Genomic DNA, 21,198 nt, shown 5'->3' with positions numbered 1-21,198 from the left:
GGTTTGGGGATCTCTGCTCTTGGGCATTAACTAAGTCTTACTCATATTTGTTTCCTTGAACCTCAAGCAGTGCTTGGCATGTACTGGGCTTATTTAATAAATTGCATTAGGTAATTGTCTTAGAATACTTTACTGTGATACAGTTCTTTTTATAAATAAGGAACTAAAAGAAAGCCAGTTTTTAAAATCTATTTATTGCTGTTACCTAAGGATCTCTTAAATAGACAGATATTCATGATTCCTTTGCTGTGTTGCTCAAAATGATTCCTAACCCAATTATTGAGCTTTTGATGACGTTTTTGGCCCTGTGGTTTTAAATCAGTATATATGGTCAGTGGTTCAGAACATGGCTTTGCAGTCAGATAGTCCTGAATTTATACTCTGATTCCAGCATTTTCTGTATGACTTTGAGCAAATTACTTATCTCCCTAAATCTCAGTTTCCTTATCTATAAAATGAAGACCTAATAATAATACCTTATACACATTAAAAGGATTATTTGGGATAATGCATGCTTAGTGCCTAGCATATAACAAAAAATATTAAATAGTATTAAAATGAATGTACACAGATATATTGTGTATTACATTTAAGCCTTTACCTATTAGCCATTAAAAGTCAACACATGGCAAGCATGGCTTTTGATAATTTTTTTTTTCCAGCTAACAGGTTGATTATAGCTAATCTCTAACATCTTCATTAGAGACAAGAGGCTATTTAAGAACAACCCCAGAAACAAAGCAGCAGTTACAAATTTGGTTTATTGCTTTTCCATAGTCTGAAATCCTGGTCTGGTTGTATTTAAAATTTGATGAGAACAGTATCCATCAGTTTAAAGTAAAATTTTATGTTAGAATCTGAGACATCCAAACACAAAAGAACATGTTTTGTAGGATTTCATGCACATAAAAGGTAGAAAATTGTAGTGACAGAAAGCAGGTAAATGTTTTGATAGGATGAAGGACAGAGGGATAGGCTTCGAAAGGACGTAAGGACACTTCGGGGGGTGTTGGAAATGTCCTGAATCTTGACTGTGATAATATTTTCTGTTAGAATTCATTGAGTTGTGCACTTTAAATGGATGCAGTTTGTTATATATAACTTATACCCTACTAAATTGATTTTTTAAAGTGAGTCATTTTTATGATGCAACTTATTCAGTAATTTTCTTATTAATGATCACAAGGTTAATAAACTTAAAGGTATAGACTTAACAAGATTTAGACCTGCCTCTGCTCAGCTACAGAAGCATCCTACTTTTCTGGAGGTCACAATGTTGGCAACCCTGGTGTCCAAACTATGGCCGAGAGGCTGAACATAAGTACTAAATGCCATTGAATGGCTAAAAAGCCACCACAGAACCCATGTGTTTATTGCAAAGGAATACTCAGTAATCCCCATTAGAATCTATTTAATACAGTTCTCTGTAAAATGTTAATCCTTTCGTCTTTTTTCCAAGCTTACAGCAGATTAAAAGTAGAAAAATTACATGGTAAACACAGATATTAACCTGCAAAGAGGATTTTAAAAATATAAAACTAAATTCAAGAACTATAAGTTCAATAATTGAAGGCAGTGTAGATCAAAGAAAAAGCAACTCAATACACTCTAATAGCCTCTGAGATATTTGTATTCAAACACTAAAATTTTAGTAGTAGTATGTTCATGATAATGAACCTGTATCTTCAGGTTGAAATTGTAGTTTGTATAGAATTCTTAAAATTGTAGTTTACAAAGAAATGATTGAATAAAACCATTTTGTCATTTAAAGGAATTAGTAGGAATCTGGAAAACGTGTATATGAAATGTGACTTTGTGCTTATAGTACACACACACACACACTTACATAGATGTATAGAACTCTACAAGGACTCACATGTATATATGCTCCATGCTTTTGTAGACTTCAGTGTGACTTTTTATCTTGAAGTAGTAGACCCATGAAAATAAGATTGTGGTAAGCTTTTAGTGGGATTGATCACCAATTCTTGAATAAGCCAAATCTACTATTAATTATATAAACATATTGATCATTTCTGGACCTGTCCTGTTTTTAGGAAGATTATAATGCATGTACAATACTTTCTTTTAGTAAATATATACATTTATTTATTGACTGAACATAGTACTTAATATTTGTCTGATTTAATGAAAATGGAGGGTAGCAGAAGTTATTGTAATTGGCTCACTACATCAGAAAAGTTGTTTTTCATTTATTTATTCTGAGTCATCAATATGGAGAGCAGTTTCATGTTATACAGATCATCACACAAAGAGTATAATAGCTCAGTAAATGACAAATACTATATCATGATAATTATCACTTCTTTTTAATTATACCCAACAAAACACTAGTAATCTGCTTAATTTTGGCAGTTCTGTGTTACTCACATGTATTTTTTAGAATACTTTTTTATTGTTACATATAACTGGCTAATGTAGGGGAAAGTATTAATGAAGTCTACTAATTCTGTTCAACAGCCATTTACTTAGGGCCTAATAAGTACCAAGCACTCTACCAGTCTCTGGTGCTTTTAAAAGTGAAACTAATAACTGATTCTTAAGAACTCAGGGCTTGCTAAAGTGTTTGGACTTTTTCTTATAGATATAATAAACCATTAACAATTCTCAAGAGGGAAATGATGTGATAGGCTCTCTCTTGGAATAAACTCTGGTGGCCGTAAGCAGAATGGGTGGAGCTTATGTGGATTTAAATAGATTAATCAGTAAATAAAAGTTTAATTGTAGAGGGAGATTGATGAATCTCAAATTGCGAAAGTTTTGGCAGGGTAGACTGTGGGCAGTGGTAATATTAAGGGATATTGGAAGAGTGGTTTTCTGAAGGGGAAGAAGGAAGGAGAGGATTGATAAGTTTGTTTGGGGACCTGTTGATTTGAGAGTGCTTAGAGATGCCTGGGAGAACAGTATACATGATGAACTCATGTTGGGCTAGGAGGCCTTCCAGGGAGAGACTAGAAAGCAGTCCTTAGCAGTGAAGAAAAAAGAACCCCTTTACTTTCAACAATGGATTGGGATTTTTTATTTTGTTTTGTTTGGAGTTTTTGGTTTGTTTTTATTAGCCTGCCTATTTTATTGTTTAGGAATTTGAACCTCTCAGTTGCTGCATCTTTAATGTGAGGGGATTGGATAAGACAGGTGTTCCTCAAACCTGAAACTGCATAGGAATCACCTCGAGATCCTGTTAACAGTGCAGATTCTGAACCTGAAAGGCTGAGGTGGGACTGGGGGCCTGGATTTCCAACAAACATTACCTAATTTATTTTTGTTTTTTTTAAAAACAAATTTATATTCTTAAGTTCTCTAGTTTAAACACATAGGGATTCTGTTTTTGATTGCTTTTACTTCCAGGCTAAGATCTTTGACTGTCCTTTGGATGCTATGTTCTTTGCTTTCATTTTTTTAAAACAAATTTATTGTGTAATAAAACATACAGCAAAGCATATAAAACTTACATGTACATTTTAAAAGTCGATTATATTTAAATGCATGTAAACCTACATATTCCCAACCACATCAAGATGTATTAATGGTAGTTTAGAAATTCCCCATGTTTCCCTTTCTTATCATTGTCTCTACTTTCTACATTGTAGTTGACCACGATACTCACTTTATAGTTATCTTTTTCATGCTTTTCTTTATAGTCTTACCATCCACATATACATCCCTATATAATGCAGCTGAATTTTGCCTGCCTTTGGACTTTATGTAATTGAACTACATTGTATTCTTTTGTAACTTGTTCTTTTTCCCCAACATTTCAAAATTTCATCCATGTAGTTGAATGTATCTGTTTCCCTTACTATATAGTATTTCATTGTATTAAGGTTCTCAATAGGGGGGTGTGTGTGTGTGTGTGTGTGTGTGTGTGTGTGTGTGTGTTCAAAGAGATTTATTATAAGCAGTTGGGTCATATGTTTATGGAGGTTGGCAAGTCCAAATCTGTAGTGTGAATAGTTGAGACCAAGGAGAACTGACAGTGCGTATAAAGCCCAAATGCAGTCTGCTAGAGAATTCCCTCTTGCTCAGTGAGGCCAGTCTTTTTGTTCTATTCAGGCCTTCAGTTGATTGGATGAGGCCCACCCAATTATGGAGAGCAGTCTGCTTTACCAAGAGTTCACTGATTTAAATGTTAATCTCATTTGAAAACACCCTCCAAATTGACATATAAAATTAAACATCATAGTATGTATACCACAATTTTTTTTAAATTTTACCTGGAATTTATGTGGTTTCTAGGTTTATACATTTTGAACATTGCTGCTTGGTCTATGTGTGGGGGTATGTGTGTGTGTCCTAGTACACATAATCATTCACACTGGGATATTAGCCAGGATTTCTGGGTCATAGAGTATGCATTTATTCAATTTTACTGGATAATATAAAACTTCTTCATTAAACAGTACACTAGGTGTTGGTTATATTAGCTGTTCTGTATTCTTGCTGGTGCTTGGTATTGTCAAACTTGTTAAATTTTGCAATTTTGAGAATTAAATTTGCATTTACTGGACTACTTTTCCGGCACCTATTCATGTTTACCCTTTTGGGGTGGGCTTATTTGTTTATTTTATAAACTTGTGTTCTTCAACGATGATACATTTTCTTGAATTATCTCTGATTTCTTACCCTTCTATTTCTTCTGTTTTCTCTTTCCAGAACTCCTGTTATATTAGATATTGGACTTCCTGGATTGATTATCTATCTTGTTTTTTTCTCTCTTATTTTTTGTCTTTTTACAAAATATTTTCTGAACTTTATCTTTCATTTCTTTTAAGATTTTCATTATGCTACATTTCCTTTTTTCTACTTTTAAAAAGTATATATTTATGTCTTTTATAGCATCCTAATGTTCTTGGCTAAATCCCATTTAAGAATAGAAATAGGAAATGTTTTATTTTTGTTCTGGTGAGCATATTGATGATTAATTTTTTTAATCTCCATACATGGTTTGTTTCCTTCAGCTTGCTTTGATTCTGTTTATTTGTCTTTGTCCTTCATGAGGTAGGTTTTCCTTAGATATCAAGTGGTCCTTGGCTAATCGCTCATATTAAAATTCATTTGGCACTAAAAAGCTGACTAGTACTTTTGAGAGCTTGAGAGAAGTCTGCTAGTTATAGGGTAATGTCTCTATTCTTAAGTCTTTCAATTAAACTGATTGTATTTCCCAGGGGAAAATCTTCCACCCCTTATCAGGAAAGGTACAAGCTTTCTGGAACCTGGGGTGAAGTGAGAGAGAAGTCTTAAATCTTCAGCAATGTTTTAAATCTTCATCTTAAATCTTCAGTCTTAAATCTTCATCTAGTTTTCAGGATGGTACCTCTGCTTCAGCACTGTCTGGTGTTCCTCAGTTCAAAATCTCCTTGTTTGATCCTATCTAGAAAACAGAACTTAAGTCTTCCACCAGAGTGGGGAAGGGGTGGGTGGCACTGGGGACAGGATTGGGGAGGGTGGGGGAGATATCTAACTCCTTCTTAAACAGACCTTCAACTAATCCTTCTATATCAGTTCCACCTTCCAGGCCTGTCTGGTGCTACTTTTGGAGGTTTATTTAGGCACATTGGTTTGCTTCTTTCCTGAAGTGATTTATTTTGCCAAGGGAATATCATGAGTTTACATATTTTAATACTTCTGCCCATTTTACCATCCAAAATTATATAGCAAGGTAGACAAGAATAGTATCATAATAACAATTTTAGATGTAAAAAACATTCATATTGTAAATTATATACAACTATGTTCTCTCTTCTTAGTCTTTTTTAGTTAATCCATCTAAATTCATTTTTTAGTATTTAAGTGAATGCCTCATCATATTCTTGTCTCAGTTTTAACCTTTCTTCCAAGGATATGTTTATGATTAGATGAATTTATGAGATAGTTGTATTTCATCATTAGATTAGCTTCTTTTACTCTGATAAACAATACATAAATATATGTTTATTATACATGAAATTGTTTTTGTATGTTGGTTTCTGGAAATAGTTCTAACATTTTATTGTTAACTTAGACAAGTGTGTTGTATATGCTTTGTCTTCTGTTTGTTAACAGAAAACATTTGTTAGCTTGGAGCTTTTCTTTGAAGAGAGATTTCCAAATATTTTGGCCCAAATCAGAACTAATTCTTGGTTTTAGAAGAAGTAAAATAAAATCATAAAGGCTATTTTTTATACATATTTTCATCACTTTGTACCTCTAGAATTTTTTATGATTTACTTGCTAAAAAATAGAAAGGTTGGTATTAGGGTTTTGTTTACTTTTTAAAGCTAGATGCTAAAATTATGTATTTCAGAATTCATCTGAATGCAACTGGGCACAGCATTAAACAGTTTTTTAAAACATGAAAACTAAAACCTAGAATCACTGGAGAAAAGACATTCTTTATAGAAAGTGGTAATTATGTACAACAGTAGCAGTTCAAAGCAGATTATCCTAGTCTTTTCTATTTGTTAACTACAGTATCATTTTGGACAAAATGAGTTTTCATCCTCTTGAACTCTATCTAGGTGAGAGCTGGGCCTGTACAGTTTCAAACATGTTTGCCAAAGAATGGACAGCTATTAAAGAGCAAAAGCAGAGGCAGATAATAAATATAAGAAAATATGAAAAGAAAATTTTCCTATAAAAATGGAGAGAAATGGTTTAGCCTTAACAGTTTTTATTAAATCAGTACTTCACAGTCTAGAGTTTAGCAGTTTCACTAGGTCCATTTAACATGTCCTGCTTTCAGTATGTTTCTATTTACTGACCTTTCTCCTTTGAATTCAGAGACCTAACTCCCAAGGCACAGTGGGAAAGCTTTTTTTGCTTCTCTCCTCTCCTCTTTGTACTCCGTTGTAGTCCCACTCTGTTTAACCAAGTAGCATGCACTTACTCAGGCACATCCAGAAGAAAAATTCACAAAGAGCTCCTCGCCTTTTTTTGACCGTAAAATCAACCAGTGCAGAGATGTTCCTATAAAACCATTGTTACTAGTTATTTATTCGACCCCCTTTGGTGCATATTTATTGAATATCTTTTCTGTTTTACTCTATTGATAACTCATTCTGTCATTCTTTGCAGAGGCATAAGCTAGCAGAGAAGGAGAAAAGGAACTGCCATTCATTGAACCTACTATATACTTAGCTTTGACTTTAAATATTCTTATAAAATCCTCACAACCATGTGGGGTAGGGTGATGTTATTTCTGTTTTCTAGATGCAGACTCTGAAGAATGATTTTCCCCAAATCACCCAGCTAAGACGTGGCAGATCTAGGATTTAAAATTAATCTGTCTGATGCCAAAGCCTAAGGTTTTCTATTAAACACATAGGACCCAGGACCTGCCTGCCCCTGGCCAAACCCTCTTTCAAGACTGCAAGGATGCTTTTGTATTTGGATAAAAGCAGCAGCTCTGAGATCTTATGTAAGCTTAAATCTGTATGCTCTAAGATGTTATTAAGCTGTGAGTTTCTTTGTTCACATAGCATGAGGGAGATAGTGGATTCACTTGATTTTATGAATCATTGTATTATAGAAATCTAACTTTCTGTATTAGAACAGGGTTATACATATTTTTATAATCATTTTTTTAGAAATTGATCTAAAAATGAACTTTTTTTAATTCAACATTTCATCCTTTCTTTGTATAGACTAGTTTTTATGTTTGTCTATTTCCCATTAAGGTTATCAAGGATACAGAAACTTTATTATGAACAATATAATATTTAATATAGTTCTTGGATATCTTGTTAAATGTTTGTCAAATAAATGACAATCTGTGAGTGGTAAACTTTTATAAGGAAGGATTCTTTCTTTGCTTAGATTTGGCATCTCCCTTTTATGGCTCTTTTTTGTAGAATAGACACATCCATTCACCATGTTGCTTAAAGATTTTCTGTCATGTCTTTCAGATCAAGAGAAGGGAGAACTCTCTGTTGGTCTGTACTATGAATCTATTCTTTATGTAACTTCCACAGTGAAAGAGAGGACAGTACAGAGTAGGCAAAGAAAGAGTACAATTCATTTAGTAAAAGTAATGCAATTTTTCTTAAAAAAAAAAATATGATAATTCCAAAATGGAAATTCATATTCTTGCCCTTTGAGGTTAAGTGTTAATCAACCCATATTATGAGTTTTATTTAGTCATCTGATTAACTTTCTTAAGACCGGAAGTTGGATTGGTCTGGAAGCCAGAGCTGAGGTGCAAGCTGAGGAGGAATGGGGAATTGTGTGTAGGATCTCTTGAAGTCACTGTGAGGAAGAGAAAGGACAAACTTAGTTTTTTTCACCCAAAAACCTGGAGCTAGCCAGGAAATCCTGTCCTTAGATGGATATGAAACAGCCCCATTATAAACCGCCATGAAGTCTAACCCTAGACTTCTACACTTTCAATCTAACCATCCCAACCAAGTGAGGCCAGTTCAGCCATCTTCCCTTCCACCCTTTGTTCCCATACCTTTCAGATTTCAGAAGACAAGTGAGTGACAAATGCCTGCCACCATTGCTTGTATGGTCTTTAAGTGCCAGACTGACTGTGGAGTGCCCACTCTAAAATCATAAGTTCCTACATGAGTAAAATGGTCTTATCCCTCATTGACATGCCACTGAATGCAACCGAAATATGAAAGGACTTAATGTTAAACAATGCTATGAGTGTTTATTGTGAGAACCTAATAAAAATTATAACATGGCTTTCAATGTTTCTCAATAACAGATAATGTACATTAGCAGAGAGAAATAATAAAGTAGTATATCAAACTGAAAAATGAACTTTTATATTTAATTTTGGTGTAGAAACTTTACCTTCCAATTTTTTGGATTTACATTATATTGAAATTTTGCTTAGGAGAAATATGTCTTTAACATTAGAGAAAAATGGAGAATTGGAAAGTGGAATTATATGGATCATTCACTTGTGTGTAAATCAAATTTAATTGCTTTTAAAGAATCAAAAGGTGAATAAATTTCATTTTAGAGGAAGGACCAACATGGATAGAAAATTGAGTTCTAGATTAAATAATTATTAAGGTCTGATTTGAACTGCAGAAACAGATACTTCAGGCCATTATAAAAAATTATTTTATTTCCATTTTTAAATACACATTAAAAGTAAAATCTTAAAAAATTTCTCACTCCTGTCCTTCGGGAATAAAACCTATAACAGAATAATATTTTGCATGAGTTCGAAGTTCTATTTAAACACTTTGTTTTAGTATTAAGTAGAGTATTATTTTAGTATTTTAGTTCATCTCTGTTCTGTGTATTTTTAACAATGAAATTAAATATATCCTTTCAAATTTATTTAGTTTTTAATTAGGCTCACTCAGGGATACTCTTGGGAGACCCATGCTGCTAGTCCTTGGTGCCTTTTGGCATCAGCATTCATTAAAGTCAGTGCATGTTCTTGCCTTTGTCTTCTTGCAAGGACACTGATGCTAGTCATGCCAACTTGGAGTCACTTCGGAAGTTTGCTGCAGGAAGTGAAATACTGAAATTGTCATAAAATTAATCCACTCTTCCTCAGATTTTAAAGTTGTCCAAAACATGACTCAAAAGTCCAATAGTTAATGACTTATATGCCATATAGATATGCCATATATATGTGTGTATGTATATATTTATACACACACACACACACACACACACACATATAATATATAGCAAACATTTCTTGCCCAGATTCGTATCAGCTCTACTTTAAGTGCTTGCTGGCATCATGCTCAGCTGAGCCCTAAATGGAATTTTCCCATTAAAAGACATGAATGCTGAGATCTAAGGTGCATTGAATATTTTTATTGATGAACTTGAAGAGAATATGTTAATATAGAAATTTCATATATTATGGAGTTGACCAATTGAGTATAGCATGTATTCTAATAGGATATGAGGTTTATTTTCTCCTATTTTTCCTACAGGCATAATGAAGTGCCTTACAAGATAAATAAGAACAAATTTTTCCTGCTAGAGGAGTCATGTTTTTGGCTAATTATCCTTAGTTATTGCAAGTTTACTCTTTGTGTTCAAAAGTTTAATTTTCTATATTCTTGATGATTTCATAGAGATTAGCCACAGTTTATTTAACAAAGAAGACACACAAACAAAGAGATAGTTTTTTATTTTCCAGAAAGAAATCACTTGCTTACTTTTCTTACAAACATCTTTCCCATTTCATTGAGGCAGATTTGGAAGTCAGACCAGAAACTTCAGGCTCTACTACGATGGAAAGCACTTTGTTGGGGAGAAGCGCTTTGAGTCCATCCACGATCTGGTGACTGATGGATTGATTACTCTCTATATTGAAACCAAGGCAGCAGAATACATTGCCAAGATGACGATAAACCCAATTTATGAGCACATAGGATACACAACCTTAAACAGAGAGCCAGCATACCAAAAACATATGCCAGTCCTGAAAGAGACACATGATGAGAAAGATTCTACAGGCCAGGATGGGGTATCAGAGAAAAGGGTAAGCTACCATAAAACCACACTTTATCTTCTTCTGTTTGGGATCCTTATAAAAAAAAGTCATTGCCAGAAGAGATTGACTTTTTCACAGTACTTTGAAAAGAACATGTGTTTTCTTTAATATCTAGTTTCTGTGGTGCTGGGTTTTGCTTATATCTAATTCTTGTTTAGTTAAAATATGTCAGGTATGTTTTTATACTCCTAATTATTTCCTATCTTATCAGTTTCACAGTTTTAAAAATATGTTGGAAAAACGCCCTAGTAAAAAAGTGCAGGGGTTTTGTTCAGAAGCATAACTTATGGTCAAGAAAAGAGCTCGATTACATAAGAGATTGAGGAGTCACGTTATCTATCGAAATTACTTTTTTGTCTCCCTTAAAGATAATTACCCTTATAAATAGTTCTGTTCTTTAGCACAATGACATACATCCCTATTTTTAAATATACATGATTAAATTCAGTCTATCAATAACTATTATAATATTTTGAGAATCTTTAGTAAAAGGAGGATTTATCTCTTTATGAACTTTTAGGAAGTAATCAAATCAGGAAAATTTACTTTTCTTTAATTATAAAAGACAATTTAAGTTTATATTTGTCATATTTTAGTTGTAATATATTTAAAGTTAACATCAGAAGTTTTAATTCCTTGCCATTAAGATTAATTTACTTTGAAAATTGTCCATCATCTGCTCACCCCCAAGAAAAAGAGTGAATTTCTTAATGTTTTATACTGAGTGAAATTTAGTTGGGGGGATTTTATGTGTTTTTATCGAAATTGTGTTAATTTATTCTTATATTTTTGAGAATCTTCAGTTGCTCTCTTAAAGAAATGCAGTACTGTGTAGTGGTTTGAGCTTGAATTCTGACACCAAATAGATTTGTGTGCAGATTTTTCTGTTTCACCAGCTAAGCGACCCTCAGCAAGTTAATTAATTTCTCTGTGCTTTGATGTTCTTATATGAAAAATTATAATAATAATCAAGTTGTCAGGAAGATTGAGATAATATGTATAAAATAATCAAACAGTGCTTGGCGCATAAGAAGCACTCTGTGAGTTTGGTAATAATGTTATCATGACAGCCATATTACTTTAAGGCAGCATCCTAAGATGCATTCAAGTTGTTTTGGAGTATTTGGGTACAGACTGGAAATTTTAATGTTCATTATTCGGTCCAAATTTTAGTTTCTGGCAGGTCTTACTTAGAATAGCATTTCATGGCTACAGAGAAACCAGCATCTTAAGTTATAGACTGTAGAAAATTTGTAGAAAATGGCTTTTCACATACTCATATTTGTTTGGAACCATAGATCTTTTTTGGAAGTGACCAGGATTTAAAATCCTAAATGCATGCTGTATTTTAATGTTATTTTCACTCTCTAGTTCCCATTTGCTCACTTTAGGTTTTCATTCATGGCATTTTTCAGTATTGCTTACATTTTAATATCTAATACTGATATTACATCTTATGCAGATGTGCTTGAATATTCTAAGTCAACATTTGTGAAATATTTAAAAAATGTGTACATGTGAGTCTTTCAAAGTTGACCAGCCTAGTGATAACTTTGACCTTTCATCTTCATGGAACTTGAGCTAATGACACTTAGCTACTTAACATTCAGTCATTTAACTTCCCAGAACCTTGGTGGTGCATCCTACAAAGTGAAAATAATGTTCACAGGAGCAAAAGTCTGAGGTAGAAAATACCTAGAGGACCCTTACAGCTCTAGTATCCATGATTCTGTGTGTTCTGGCAGCATTACTTGTCACATTATTATCTGAATTCTCTTGTGCTGATGGCCAGTGATAGCTACATAGAGTGAAATAGCAGGTGCTGGAAAATCTCTCTCTCCAGCAGTATACAATTAAGAATCATTTAAAAAATTACTCTTTGCTTTAAATTGCATGCATCTTAAATCTAGTTGGCTTAAAATCTATTTACTCAAAAATAGATTTATTTTATTTACAGGTGTCATCCAACAGGACAGGGTTGATGACCTGTTCAACAGCTTGAAACATTGATTCCCTGTCACAGTGGATGACATTTGTAAGTAAAGACAACCATGTTGAACTGATCTAAAATACCTATTGACACAAGTATGGTTCAATAAATATTTTACTGGGTCCTAAATAGCTTTAAACTCCTCTTATCCATGACTCCTTTTCCTCAGAGGAAAAAGTATTGGCTTTGCAGGAGTTAGTATGCTGTTGTGGAAAGGATATGAGTATTGAAGTTAAGAGCTAGGTTCTAGTTCTACAGGAGTTGATTTTATGTGTCACTTTGGGCACACTGCTTCACTTCTCTGAGACTGTATTTCCCCACATTTAATAGAAAGGCTTTGGACTAGATGATCTCCAAGGCGTGGTTCTTATAGTCTGTGATACTTCAAGGAGTGTAGATGTTGTAGGAAAGAGAGAACACAATACTAGAAAGAGCATGGGTCTTGAGAGATCTGTCTTTAGCTTATCCACTAGTTAATGGTATGTCCTTAAGATAATCCTCTAGCCTATCTGGACTTCAGTTTCTTCATATATAAGACAAGAAGTTATCTATGAAACATTAATTTTACAGGATTTTAAGAAATACTGAAAAAAGGGGTTCTGTGTTTAAATAGGTTTGATAACTTTTTTTTTTAACTATTTCTTTTCTATGTGCTCAGCTTCATAATCACCTAATTCACATTATGACTCTCCAAAAAAGGTGCCCCCAAACTTATTTGAATCAGCCTGCCACTATTCAGAACATTTTCGGAAAATACTATTTCATGAAACCCACTTTGGCAAGTTTTGAACCAGATTATCTCGTAAGGTCTTTCCTTGTTCTAAAATCGAGGGATGAGAATTTCACCTTTTTTTTGGTTTGTTTGTTTGTTTTCAGTCCTTAAAGTATAAGTTGAGCATCTGAGCGTTTGTGGAAGGTTGGCAAGATGGTTTTATGGTGATGAAGCTTTTTGCCATTGGAAGTGAATCCCGAAGATTCTTAGTTGTCCCTGGGAAATCTGGTGACCTTTTGTGAGGGGGAAAATTTTTTTTCCACATGATATCTATGCCATTTTCTCATTAACTATTTAAGTAGCTCCTCAGCTTGAAATAACAATTAGATGCATAAAAATGTTGAGATATTTAATTGTAAAGTTGTAGCATGTTGAAAAGCCAGACTTCTTTCTCTTCTAAAACTGCTTAATTTTATTATCCAGATTGGCCAAGAGCCCAACTATTATTAGTTACTTTTTAAAAATTTATCTTGGAACTGTGTTTGAATAGTTTCTTCTTCCAAGTAGTAAATATTATATTTTTGCTTCAGCAGATACTGGACCAATGACTGAATGCAAACTTTTTATGATAATTTTACATTTATTGTAATGTAATTTTAAATTCATCGAAACCATGCTTTAGAAAACATCTCATATAACTGTTAATAATATAAACGGACATGGACTATAGACTAGTGGTTAACAGAGGGTAGGGGGTGAGGGGAGGGGAGAGGTGGATGGGGTAAAGGGGGTCAAATATGTGATGACAGAAATCTAACTATGAGAGGTGAACACACAGTGTAAATATATATATACCTTACTGTTAAAGTATACAGCTGAAACTTATTGGATTTCGTTAACCAATGTCACCATAAAAAAATTAAAAAATAATATAAACAGTCAAATAAAATATATAATTTGCATTTTAAAAACTATACTATGAGCCAGATCTCTGAATCTATCCAGGACCTCTTTGCTTCTGGATTTAGTTATCTCAGCTCCAAACCTGTCTCCCATATAAGGATGACCTGTGTAGCAAGGGTATGAAAAACCAATTTGTTGGTTTTATGGAACTTCGCCAAGCTACATAACCTATTTGTGTCTCTGTGTGTATATATATTTTTTCTTTTCCTGGAAGTTTGGAATGAATGCAATACTTGGTATATTGTCTTATTAATTTCTTTTACGTTTAAATTCCATTTTAAAAGACATCTTTGAGGATCTCCAGACTGCATACGTATTGAAAAGCCTTGTGAAATTTGAAGTTGAAATGTAATTGGGGCCCTGCCAAAAACTGCTGTAATTACTGAATTCTTCAGGTACCTCCATAAACGACAGATCCCCTGAAGTAGTAAAAAAGAGCACAGGTAGTCTGGCCTGCTAATTGTCATAGTCTCTCACAAAGCAACTCTTCTAAATGTTTTTACTTTGCTAAAAATATATATATATATACCACGTTATCTGTATCCATTTACTCTCGTGCAGAAATCAGCAGGAAGTCCATACTTAAGCTTAATCATTATAAAAGTAAGAATACCAGAGGAGTGGGTGGCATAAAGCAATCTGCGGAAAACTGAGGTTGATTTCTTGATTTTGTGTTTTCCCATTCTTTTGGGCCTGTCTTTTTTTTTTTCCCCTTCCTTGTTCTTACCCTAACTGTACTCTTCTGTTCTCCTTCCCTAGCCCCACCTTATCTGCATCCATCTCTCTAGCCCCTAGTCAGATTTACATGCTCAAATTTCCACTGTGCCTTATCCAAGTTTAAGATCAGTTGTTCAGGATGAACAGGCTCTTAGAGAACTGCCAGATGTGCTCAGGGTCACCTATTTGCATTGAAAAGCCAATGTAGTAATTTACGAGGAAGACTACAGCCATTACAGAACTTCTATTAGTGGATTTGTCCTCTGTAAACATCCTTCATAAGAAATCAAGTAGTTTTTTTATTTTAAAAGCCTACGTGGTTGGTAAATAAGGATATATTGGTCTGTGGGGTCTGTGGGAGCAAGCCTTTAAGCTCCCTGGGGCTCAAATTTGCCCCAGTTTCTAAGGTGAGGACTATGGATGCCATTGCACTGGTGGTTATGAATATTAATGAGATTTTGTAATGTGATCTTCCTTCTTAATAGTGTGTTATAGGACTCATTATTGCTCTTTGAGATCAAAGTGATCGAGCAGGTGCCCATTCATGGGTACTGTCTTACTGAGTACAATTCCCCCAGCCTTTGCTAGAAACAACATGTTCAGGTTTCTCTTCAGGATCCATCTTTTCAATGCTTGAACTGCCCTCTGAGTTCACAAGGTAACATCAAACGGCTAATAATAATTGCATCATCAAGAAAGTACTTTCTCTTTTAATAATACTATGATACCTCTAATTATATCCAGTCAGGAAGCATGTATCTTTGCCAGATAATGTGCTAATGACTTTTAAGGCTAAAATATATTATTTTGCTGTGGTATTTGCATTTTAGTATTGACCAATATTTTAACTCTTCTTTCCCTGAAAGTAAGACAAGTAAAGTCATCCGCTTCTATGCCTGTCAGTGAACTTTTATTAAATCTGCACTACATGTTGAGCCTATGAGGGTCTCTCAAATTTCTCCTAAGTCTACCTGTTCCCTTTACTCCAGCTGAGTAAACCCTCTCCTTCCTATGCCTTAATATCTTCACACTTTATTTTCTAAATGGTCTTTATGAGCTATCTATATAAAATTCTTCTTGTTACTCAAAACTTATGTTGGAACTTAAACAAGTTAAGTGCACTGCAGAAATATCATCCCCATTTCTTCTTTTAGTCTCTGTGAACTAACTCATTTTCTATTATAATTAATTGCATTTAATTCAGCACTTATCGCATGCCTCATATTTGTAATGAAACAGGCTAGGCTCTGGAAGGGATAAAAGATGTACAAGTTAAGAGCCTTGCCTCGAAGGCCTTACACTTTAAAGTTTTCATTGTTTCTACCTTATTTAATTAATACTTAGGCATGTTGGATAGGCAAGCTGTCTGTATCATCTGTATAGTATTATAGAAGTTCGATAAATATTAAGTTGTACTACTCTAATATCAGAGTTTGCGAATAGCTTAGTGGACCACAGAAAACACTTTGGTAGATAAGAACATCAATTTTTTGGAATCATGGATCACAAATTAATATGACATTCTGGCATTCCACCCCAGTTTCAAGGCTTTCATCTTTCAATGTTGTCTCACTTATGATTCAGCACCTTGAGTTTTATATAAAGTTATTAACTAAATAAAAAAACAAATAAATGAGTATGTTTTATGAATTCAGCCAAATCCAAGGCCCTAGTATAAATCACTCCTGAGACTGAGGGAAAAAAGTATAGTAATTTAACTTGATTTGATACTCTATATTTTTTCCTTGAAGAGCTCAGAATCATTAGAATGTCCCTGTGAGGGGGAGAGGACCACAGGTAAAGCATCTGAGGTACAGAAAAACTGTCTTTGTGACATGAAATAGTTTGTGAGTGTGGTAGCTAGGTGCAGCTCTTCAGGGATAAGTTCAAAGAAGCCAAGATGGTGGAATGGCGTCTCCCTGAACTACTGGGTGTCAGCTGTGTGTTGGGATAATCTGGAACCCACTAGAGAATCTCGTGCTTGTAATGATTAAAGAAAACTCAAGTGGGGACGTGAAATTATTTGGGTGAATCTCATCTGTCCGTCCATCTTATCACCCACAGAGGATTAGTCATTGAGAGCCATTGGGGAAAACCAGATGGAAAGAGGAAGATGGGTGATAAATATTAGTTCCTCAGCTCCAAAGAACCAGGCCAGCGAAAGACCAAATTGTAATTTTCCAAGTCAGCTGCAGTTTTGGAAGATTTCTGTATGTGGGCCAATTAAACAAATAAAATATCTCTTAAATTACTGGTTTGAGGGTTGGAAAAGGAAGCTATTAGAATTTCTTCATAGTTGCTATTTCAGAGTCTTGAGCATTTTGGTGAGGAAATAATCATTGGTGGCAAGGTCCCCATCCATTTAACTGTGAAATAGAAGTCAACTCCAGTGGCTTTAGGAGGCTGGCAGCATTTTGGGGTCCAAAGCAAGTCAAGGCTGCCAGCAATAATCTGGCTTTTCCATGTTGCTCCTAAACTACCTTTGTGTACAGTTATAAAGAATCACCTCTCCAGTTTCAGTAAATTTTTTCATTAGATCGCATGCTCAATGATTTGGATCTGTTCTTTTTATCTTATGCTTTTGCCCATCATATTTCCCCTTTATGTTTTGATTCATTTCTCCTTCACCTGAATATTTATTTATTTATTTATTTATTTATTTATTTATTTATTTATTTATTTATTTATTTATTTAGCTCCTACAGCACCTGGTATTCCTCAGTGGTCTCCCATCCAAGTACTAACCAGGCCCGACCCTGCTTAGCTTCCGAGATCAGACGAGATTGGGCACGTTCAGGGTGGCAAGGCCATAGTCACCCGAATTTTTAGACCTCCCAGAGATTTTAAGTCAGCCATGCCCTGAGCCTTTCCTTACTTGAGTTATGAAGACTTAATTGCTTTTGCAAGTTGTCGTAAGTTAGTCCTTAACTCTCCTTGGGTCTCCTTCAGGTTACTTCAACTGGTCAAAAATTTTCAGCCCTGAGTGTTATATTGCAAAAATTAGATTCTTTCAATATGAAATTACAGACATCTGTAACAGCTACTAACTAGCCCTTGTTTGTATGTCACCTTTTAGTGTGCTGCTACATTATTTTCACAGTGGTTTGTTCAGTAACTTGAATATATCAGCCCTATTATCCTCTATTTCCTCACCATTCAGTGAAAATTCACTAAATGCTATATGTTTGCTGATGACCTAATTTACATTATTCAGTTTTCCATCTTATACAACATTTTCCTTGAAAATGTCTGTTACTGCAGCTTGTAATTATTTACGAGCAATGTTTGATAAAAGGTCACCTTTACCATAAAATTTCCCTCCAAAAGCAAAAGCTTTTATACAAGCTGCAGATGGTTTAGCACATTCTTAAGAAATTTACACCTCTCTTCCTTTCGCCCACTGAACAGGAAGGGATCTCTGTTCTGGGTATAGTTTGCTTAATAACTTTAGAATGACTTTGAGCTGTTGCCCAAGTTTGCAGTAAAGAAAACACTGTAGTCCCCTGTCTCTTGAGAAAGCTCTGTTTTTCCATGTAATGGGGAAACTAAAAATGAGCCCATATCTTTATAGGCTCGTTTTCCAAGAATTTTTATGTCAACTATGTTGAGGTATAATTTACATATAGTAAAATGCACAGTTGCATGTACAGTTTGATGAGCTCTCACAAATTTATACACCTATGTAACTACTGTAGAATATAGAACATTTCATTTCTCCAGAAAGTTCCCTCATACCCTTTTGTAGAAAATCCTATCACCACCCACTTTCTAGAGCAACCCGATTTAATTTGTTTCAGGACAATAAATTTTTTTAGCTGTCAATAATGGCAGGCGACATCCTATTTAATGTTTTACTTTCTCACCTTTATAGCACACCTTATCTTTATCTTTTCCCTTTTCATTTATTATGAAAATATCATATTATGTTGAAATACCTACCTTTTTTACCTAATTTTTGATGTAAAATTTCTCAGGTCACATTTTTTTAGGGAAATATGAGCAACAAAAGAATTATTGGTGTGCAGTAGTGATTGCGAGGCACTTTGACTTGTCGAAAATTTCAGTCCTATCATTATGGCCTGTTCACGATTTCATCTGTAGTAAGGCTTCAATAAATTTGCATACACAATGAGGGAGGATTCTTAGGGATAGGAAAGACAAGCTTCTCTGATGGTTAGGATCTTGGACTTGAGCCAGAAGCAAGCTAGAAGGTGGCCAACTCTGCTTTAATGACTGACTATCCCCTTGCCATTCCTCTCTGGAATAACTCCCACAGCAGGTGTTAGTCACTGTCACAGTTGACAAGAAAGGTATCAACAATGAGAAAAACTACAATTTCTGCTTCTCCCTCCCAGTCTATTCAAATGGGAAAAGGCATTCTTTAGTGGTATGATTCCAGAATTCCCTGTAGGACAGCACTAAAGAATTACTTTTCAGCTTTATTGAGCTCATTCAGACACTTAGACTTCTCTCCTTACAGTGCAGATTTAACCCACTTGAGTCCTGTAGACTATAGTTCTCCTTTCCCCAGTCCTGAGTGAAGAATGACATTCTTGTGTGTAACAAGCTCCCATGGATGAACCATACATAGGTTGTATAAAATTCCTGGGAAATGGTTATCACTTTCTCCTTTCTGCCTCATAAAACCTATTGGAATGTGAATGAATGAGGGGTAATATTAATATAAACAGAACCTTAACTTCCCTCTAATCTCTTAAAACTAAATTAAATCATTTTCATGTTAATTTTAGTGACTAACTTCAATGCACCATGACTAGAGTAGGCTCTCCAGTGATCTAGAATTGCTCTCTAAGCAAGCAAGCCTCAGGCTCACAATCGTCTTCTCGTGCCCCTCTTTGGAAACTACATAGTTGTTGGCTGCATTCTGGATGTCTAGTGTTGCTTAAGGTGAGGACCCCTGGGAGTAGAAAGAGGAGAGTACCAGAGTGTGAAAGTAGGAGAGAATTGTAGAAATGTTTTATCTACACTGACTAACTTATCACATTATGCGAATTATATATAGGTGATATTTGTGAACAAGTCCAATCATGTTACCTAAAACTGTTCTTAAATTTAGAGAACAAATCATGCATTGATATGGCTAATGTATTTAAGAGGTTTTTTCCTAGTTTAAAGAAATACATGTTCTTTCTAAATAATTTGAACAGGAAGGGATCTCTGTTCTGGGTGTAGTTTGCTTAATAAAAAATATGAAGTAATAAAAGAGAAAGAGGAGGGCATTAGTATAGACACACCATCCAAAGATGGCTAACTATATGTTCACATTTTGATAGATTTCCTTCCAGTCTTCCTATGCTTAGATTATTTTAAACTTTTATATTTTTATTATACAAGTGATTCATGTTTATTGCTTACAAAAATAATAAAGGAATGAAAAACAATAAGAATATAAAAAGCACACCAAATCCTACTATTGAGGGATAACATAACCAATAATATCATTCTACTTATTCTTCCAGAGGTTGTGTGTGTGTGTGCGTGTGCGTGTGCGAGTGAGAGAGAGAGAGAGAGAGAGAGAGAGAAGAAAGAAAATGTGTTTCTTCAAAATATAAACTACTTTGTAATTTGCTTTACTATTAGGTTATAAAAAATATTTCCATGTGAATAAATGTATTTCTGCTTTATCATTTTAAATGTCTATGTAATACTCATTTGTATTTATATATAATAATTATTTAGCCAATATTTTTTATTCTATAAATATTTATTGAGTAATTGATTTGAGTTACTTTGTCCAATACTGAGCAAGACAACTGTAGATCTTCTCGTGAAGCTAATTTTATACACCCAGAATATTAAAAAGAAACTTAAAAATTATCCTCATCATGTTAAATGATGAAGAAACAGGGGTAAGATAGAGGAACTCTTTTTACTGAGAAATCTTGCTCTTAGCTGACTGCTAACCAGTGCTCTTTTTCCCTGCATGCTATTTATGTCATTAGTACAAATTTTCCTTAAGTCGTTTTTTTTTTTAATTAAGTAAAAATATTTCTTTTGCTTAAATCAAATTAGGATTACTCGAGTCATTTTAATAGACTTTCTAAATTCAGAATTTTGTTTATTCTTGCAAAATGGCTTTTTCCCTTCAAGTGAAAGATTTGTTTCTATAATAGTTAATGCTCTAAAAATTAATATTTCTTTATGAATAAGGATAACCAAAAATTTATGTTTATAAATTCATTTATTTCGGGGATAGATTAAAAGCATATACAATTGTTTTTCTTGGAATAATCTGTATTTTTAAAATCTACAAAGCCTTTACCTGAAAGAAACATTTCTGAATTTGTCGAACATAAAAAGTTATGCATTAGTTTCCTATGT

General features: G+C 34.1%; 1 protein-coding gene and 1 pseudogene across 2 annotated transcripts in view; one reads left to right on the top strand and one right to left on the bottom strand.

Annotated features, from left to right (window-relative positions):
- The window catches only part of CHN1 (chimerin 1), a 146,818-nt gene that overhangs the window by 66,383 nt on the left and 59,237 nt on the right, over nucleotides 1–21,198 (top strand). Inside the window, exon 6 of one of the 2 annotated variants that reach the window (XM_039855245.1) lies at nucleotides 10,174–10,462. In XM_039855245.1, the coding sequence (XP_039711179.1) occupies nucleotides 10,174–10,462 (289 nt within the window). Of the gene's footprint in view, nucleotides 1–10,173; nucleotides 10,463–12,431; nucleotides 12,510–21,198 lie in introns of those variants that run through there. The other variant, XM_039855246.1, reaches the window with a different exon arrangement.
- Nucleotides 17,553–17,671, bottom strand: LOC120597268 (uncharacterized; annotated as a pseudogene).

This window comes from Pteropus medius, unplaced genomic scaffold (assembly GCF_902729225.1).
Source record: "Pteropus medius unplaced genomic scaffold, Ma_sr-lr_union100, whole genome shotgun sequence".
NCBI classification, from domain to species: Eukaryota; Metazoa; Chordata; class Mammalia; order Chiroptera; family Pteropodidae; genus Pteropus; species Pteropus medius.
Note: the sequence above shows the minus strand (reverse complement) of the source record. Positions and strands in the feature narration are given on the sequence as shown.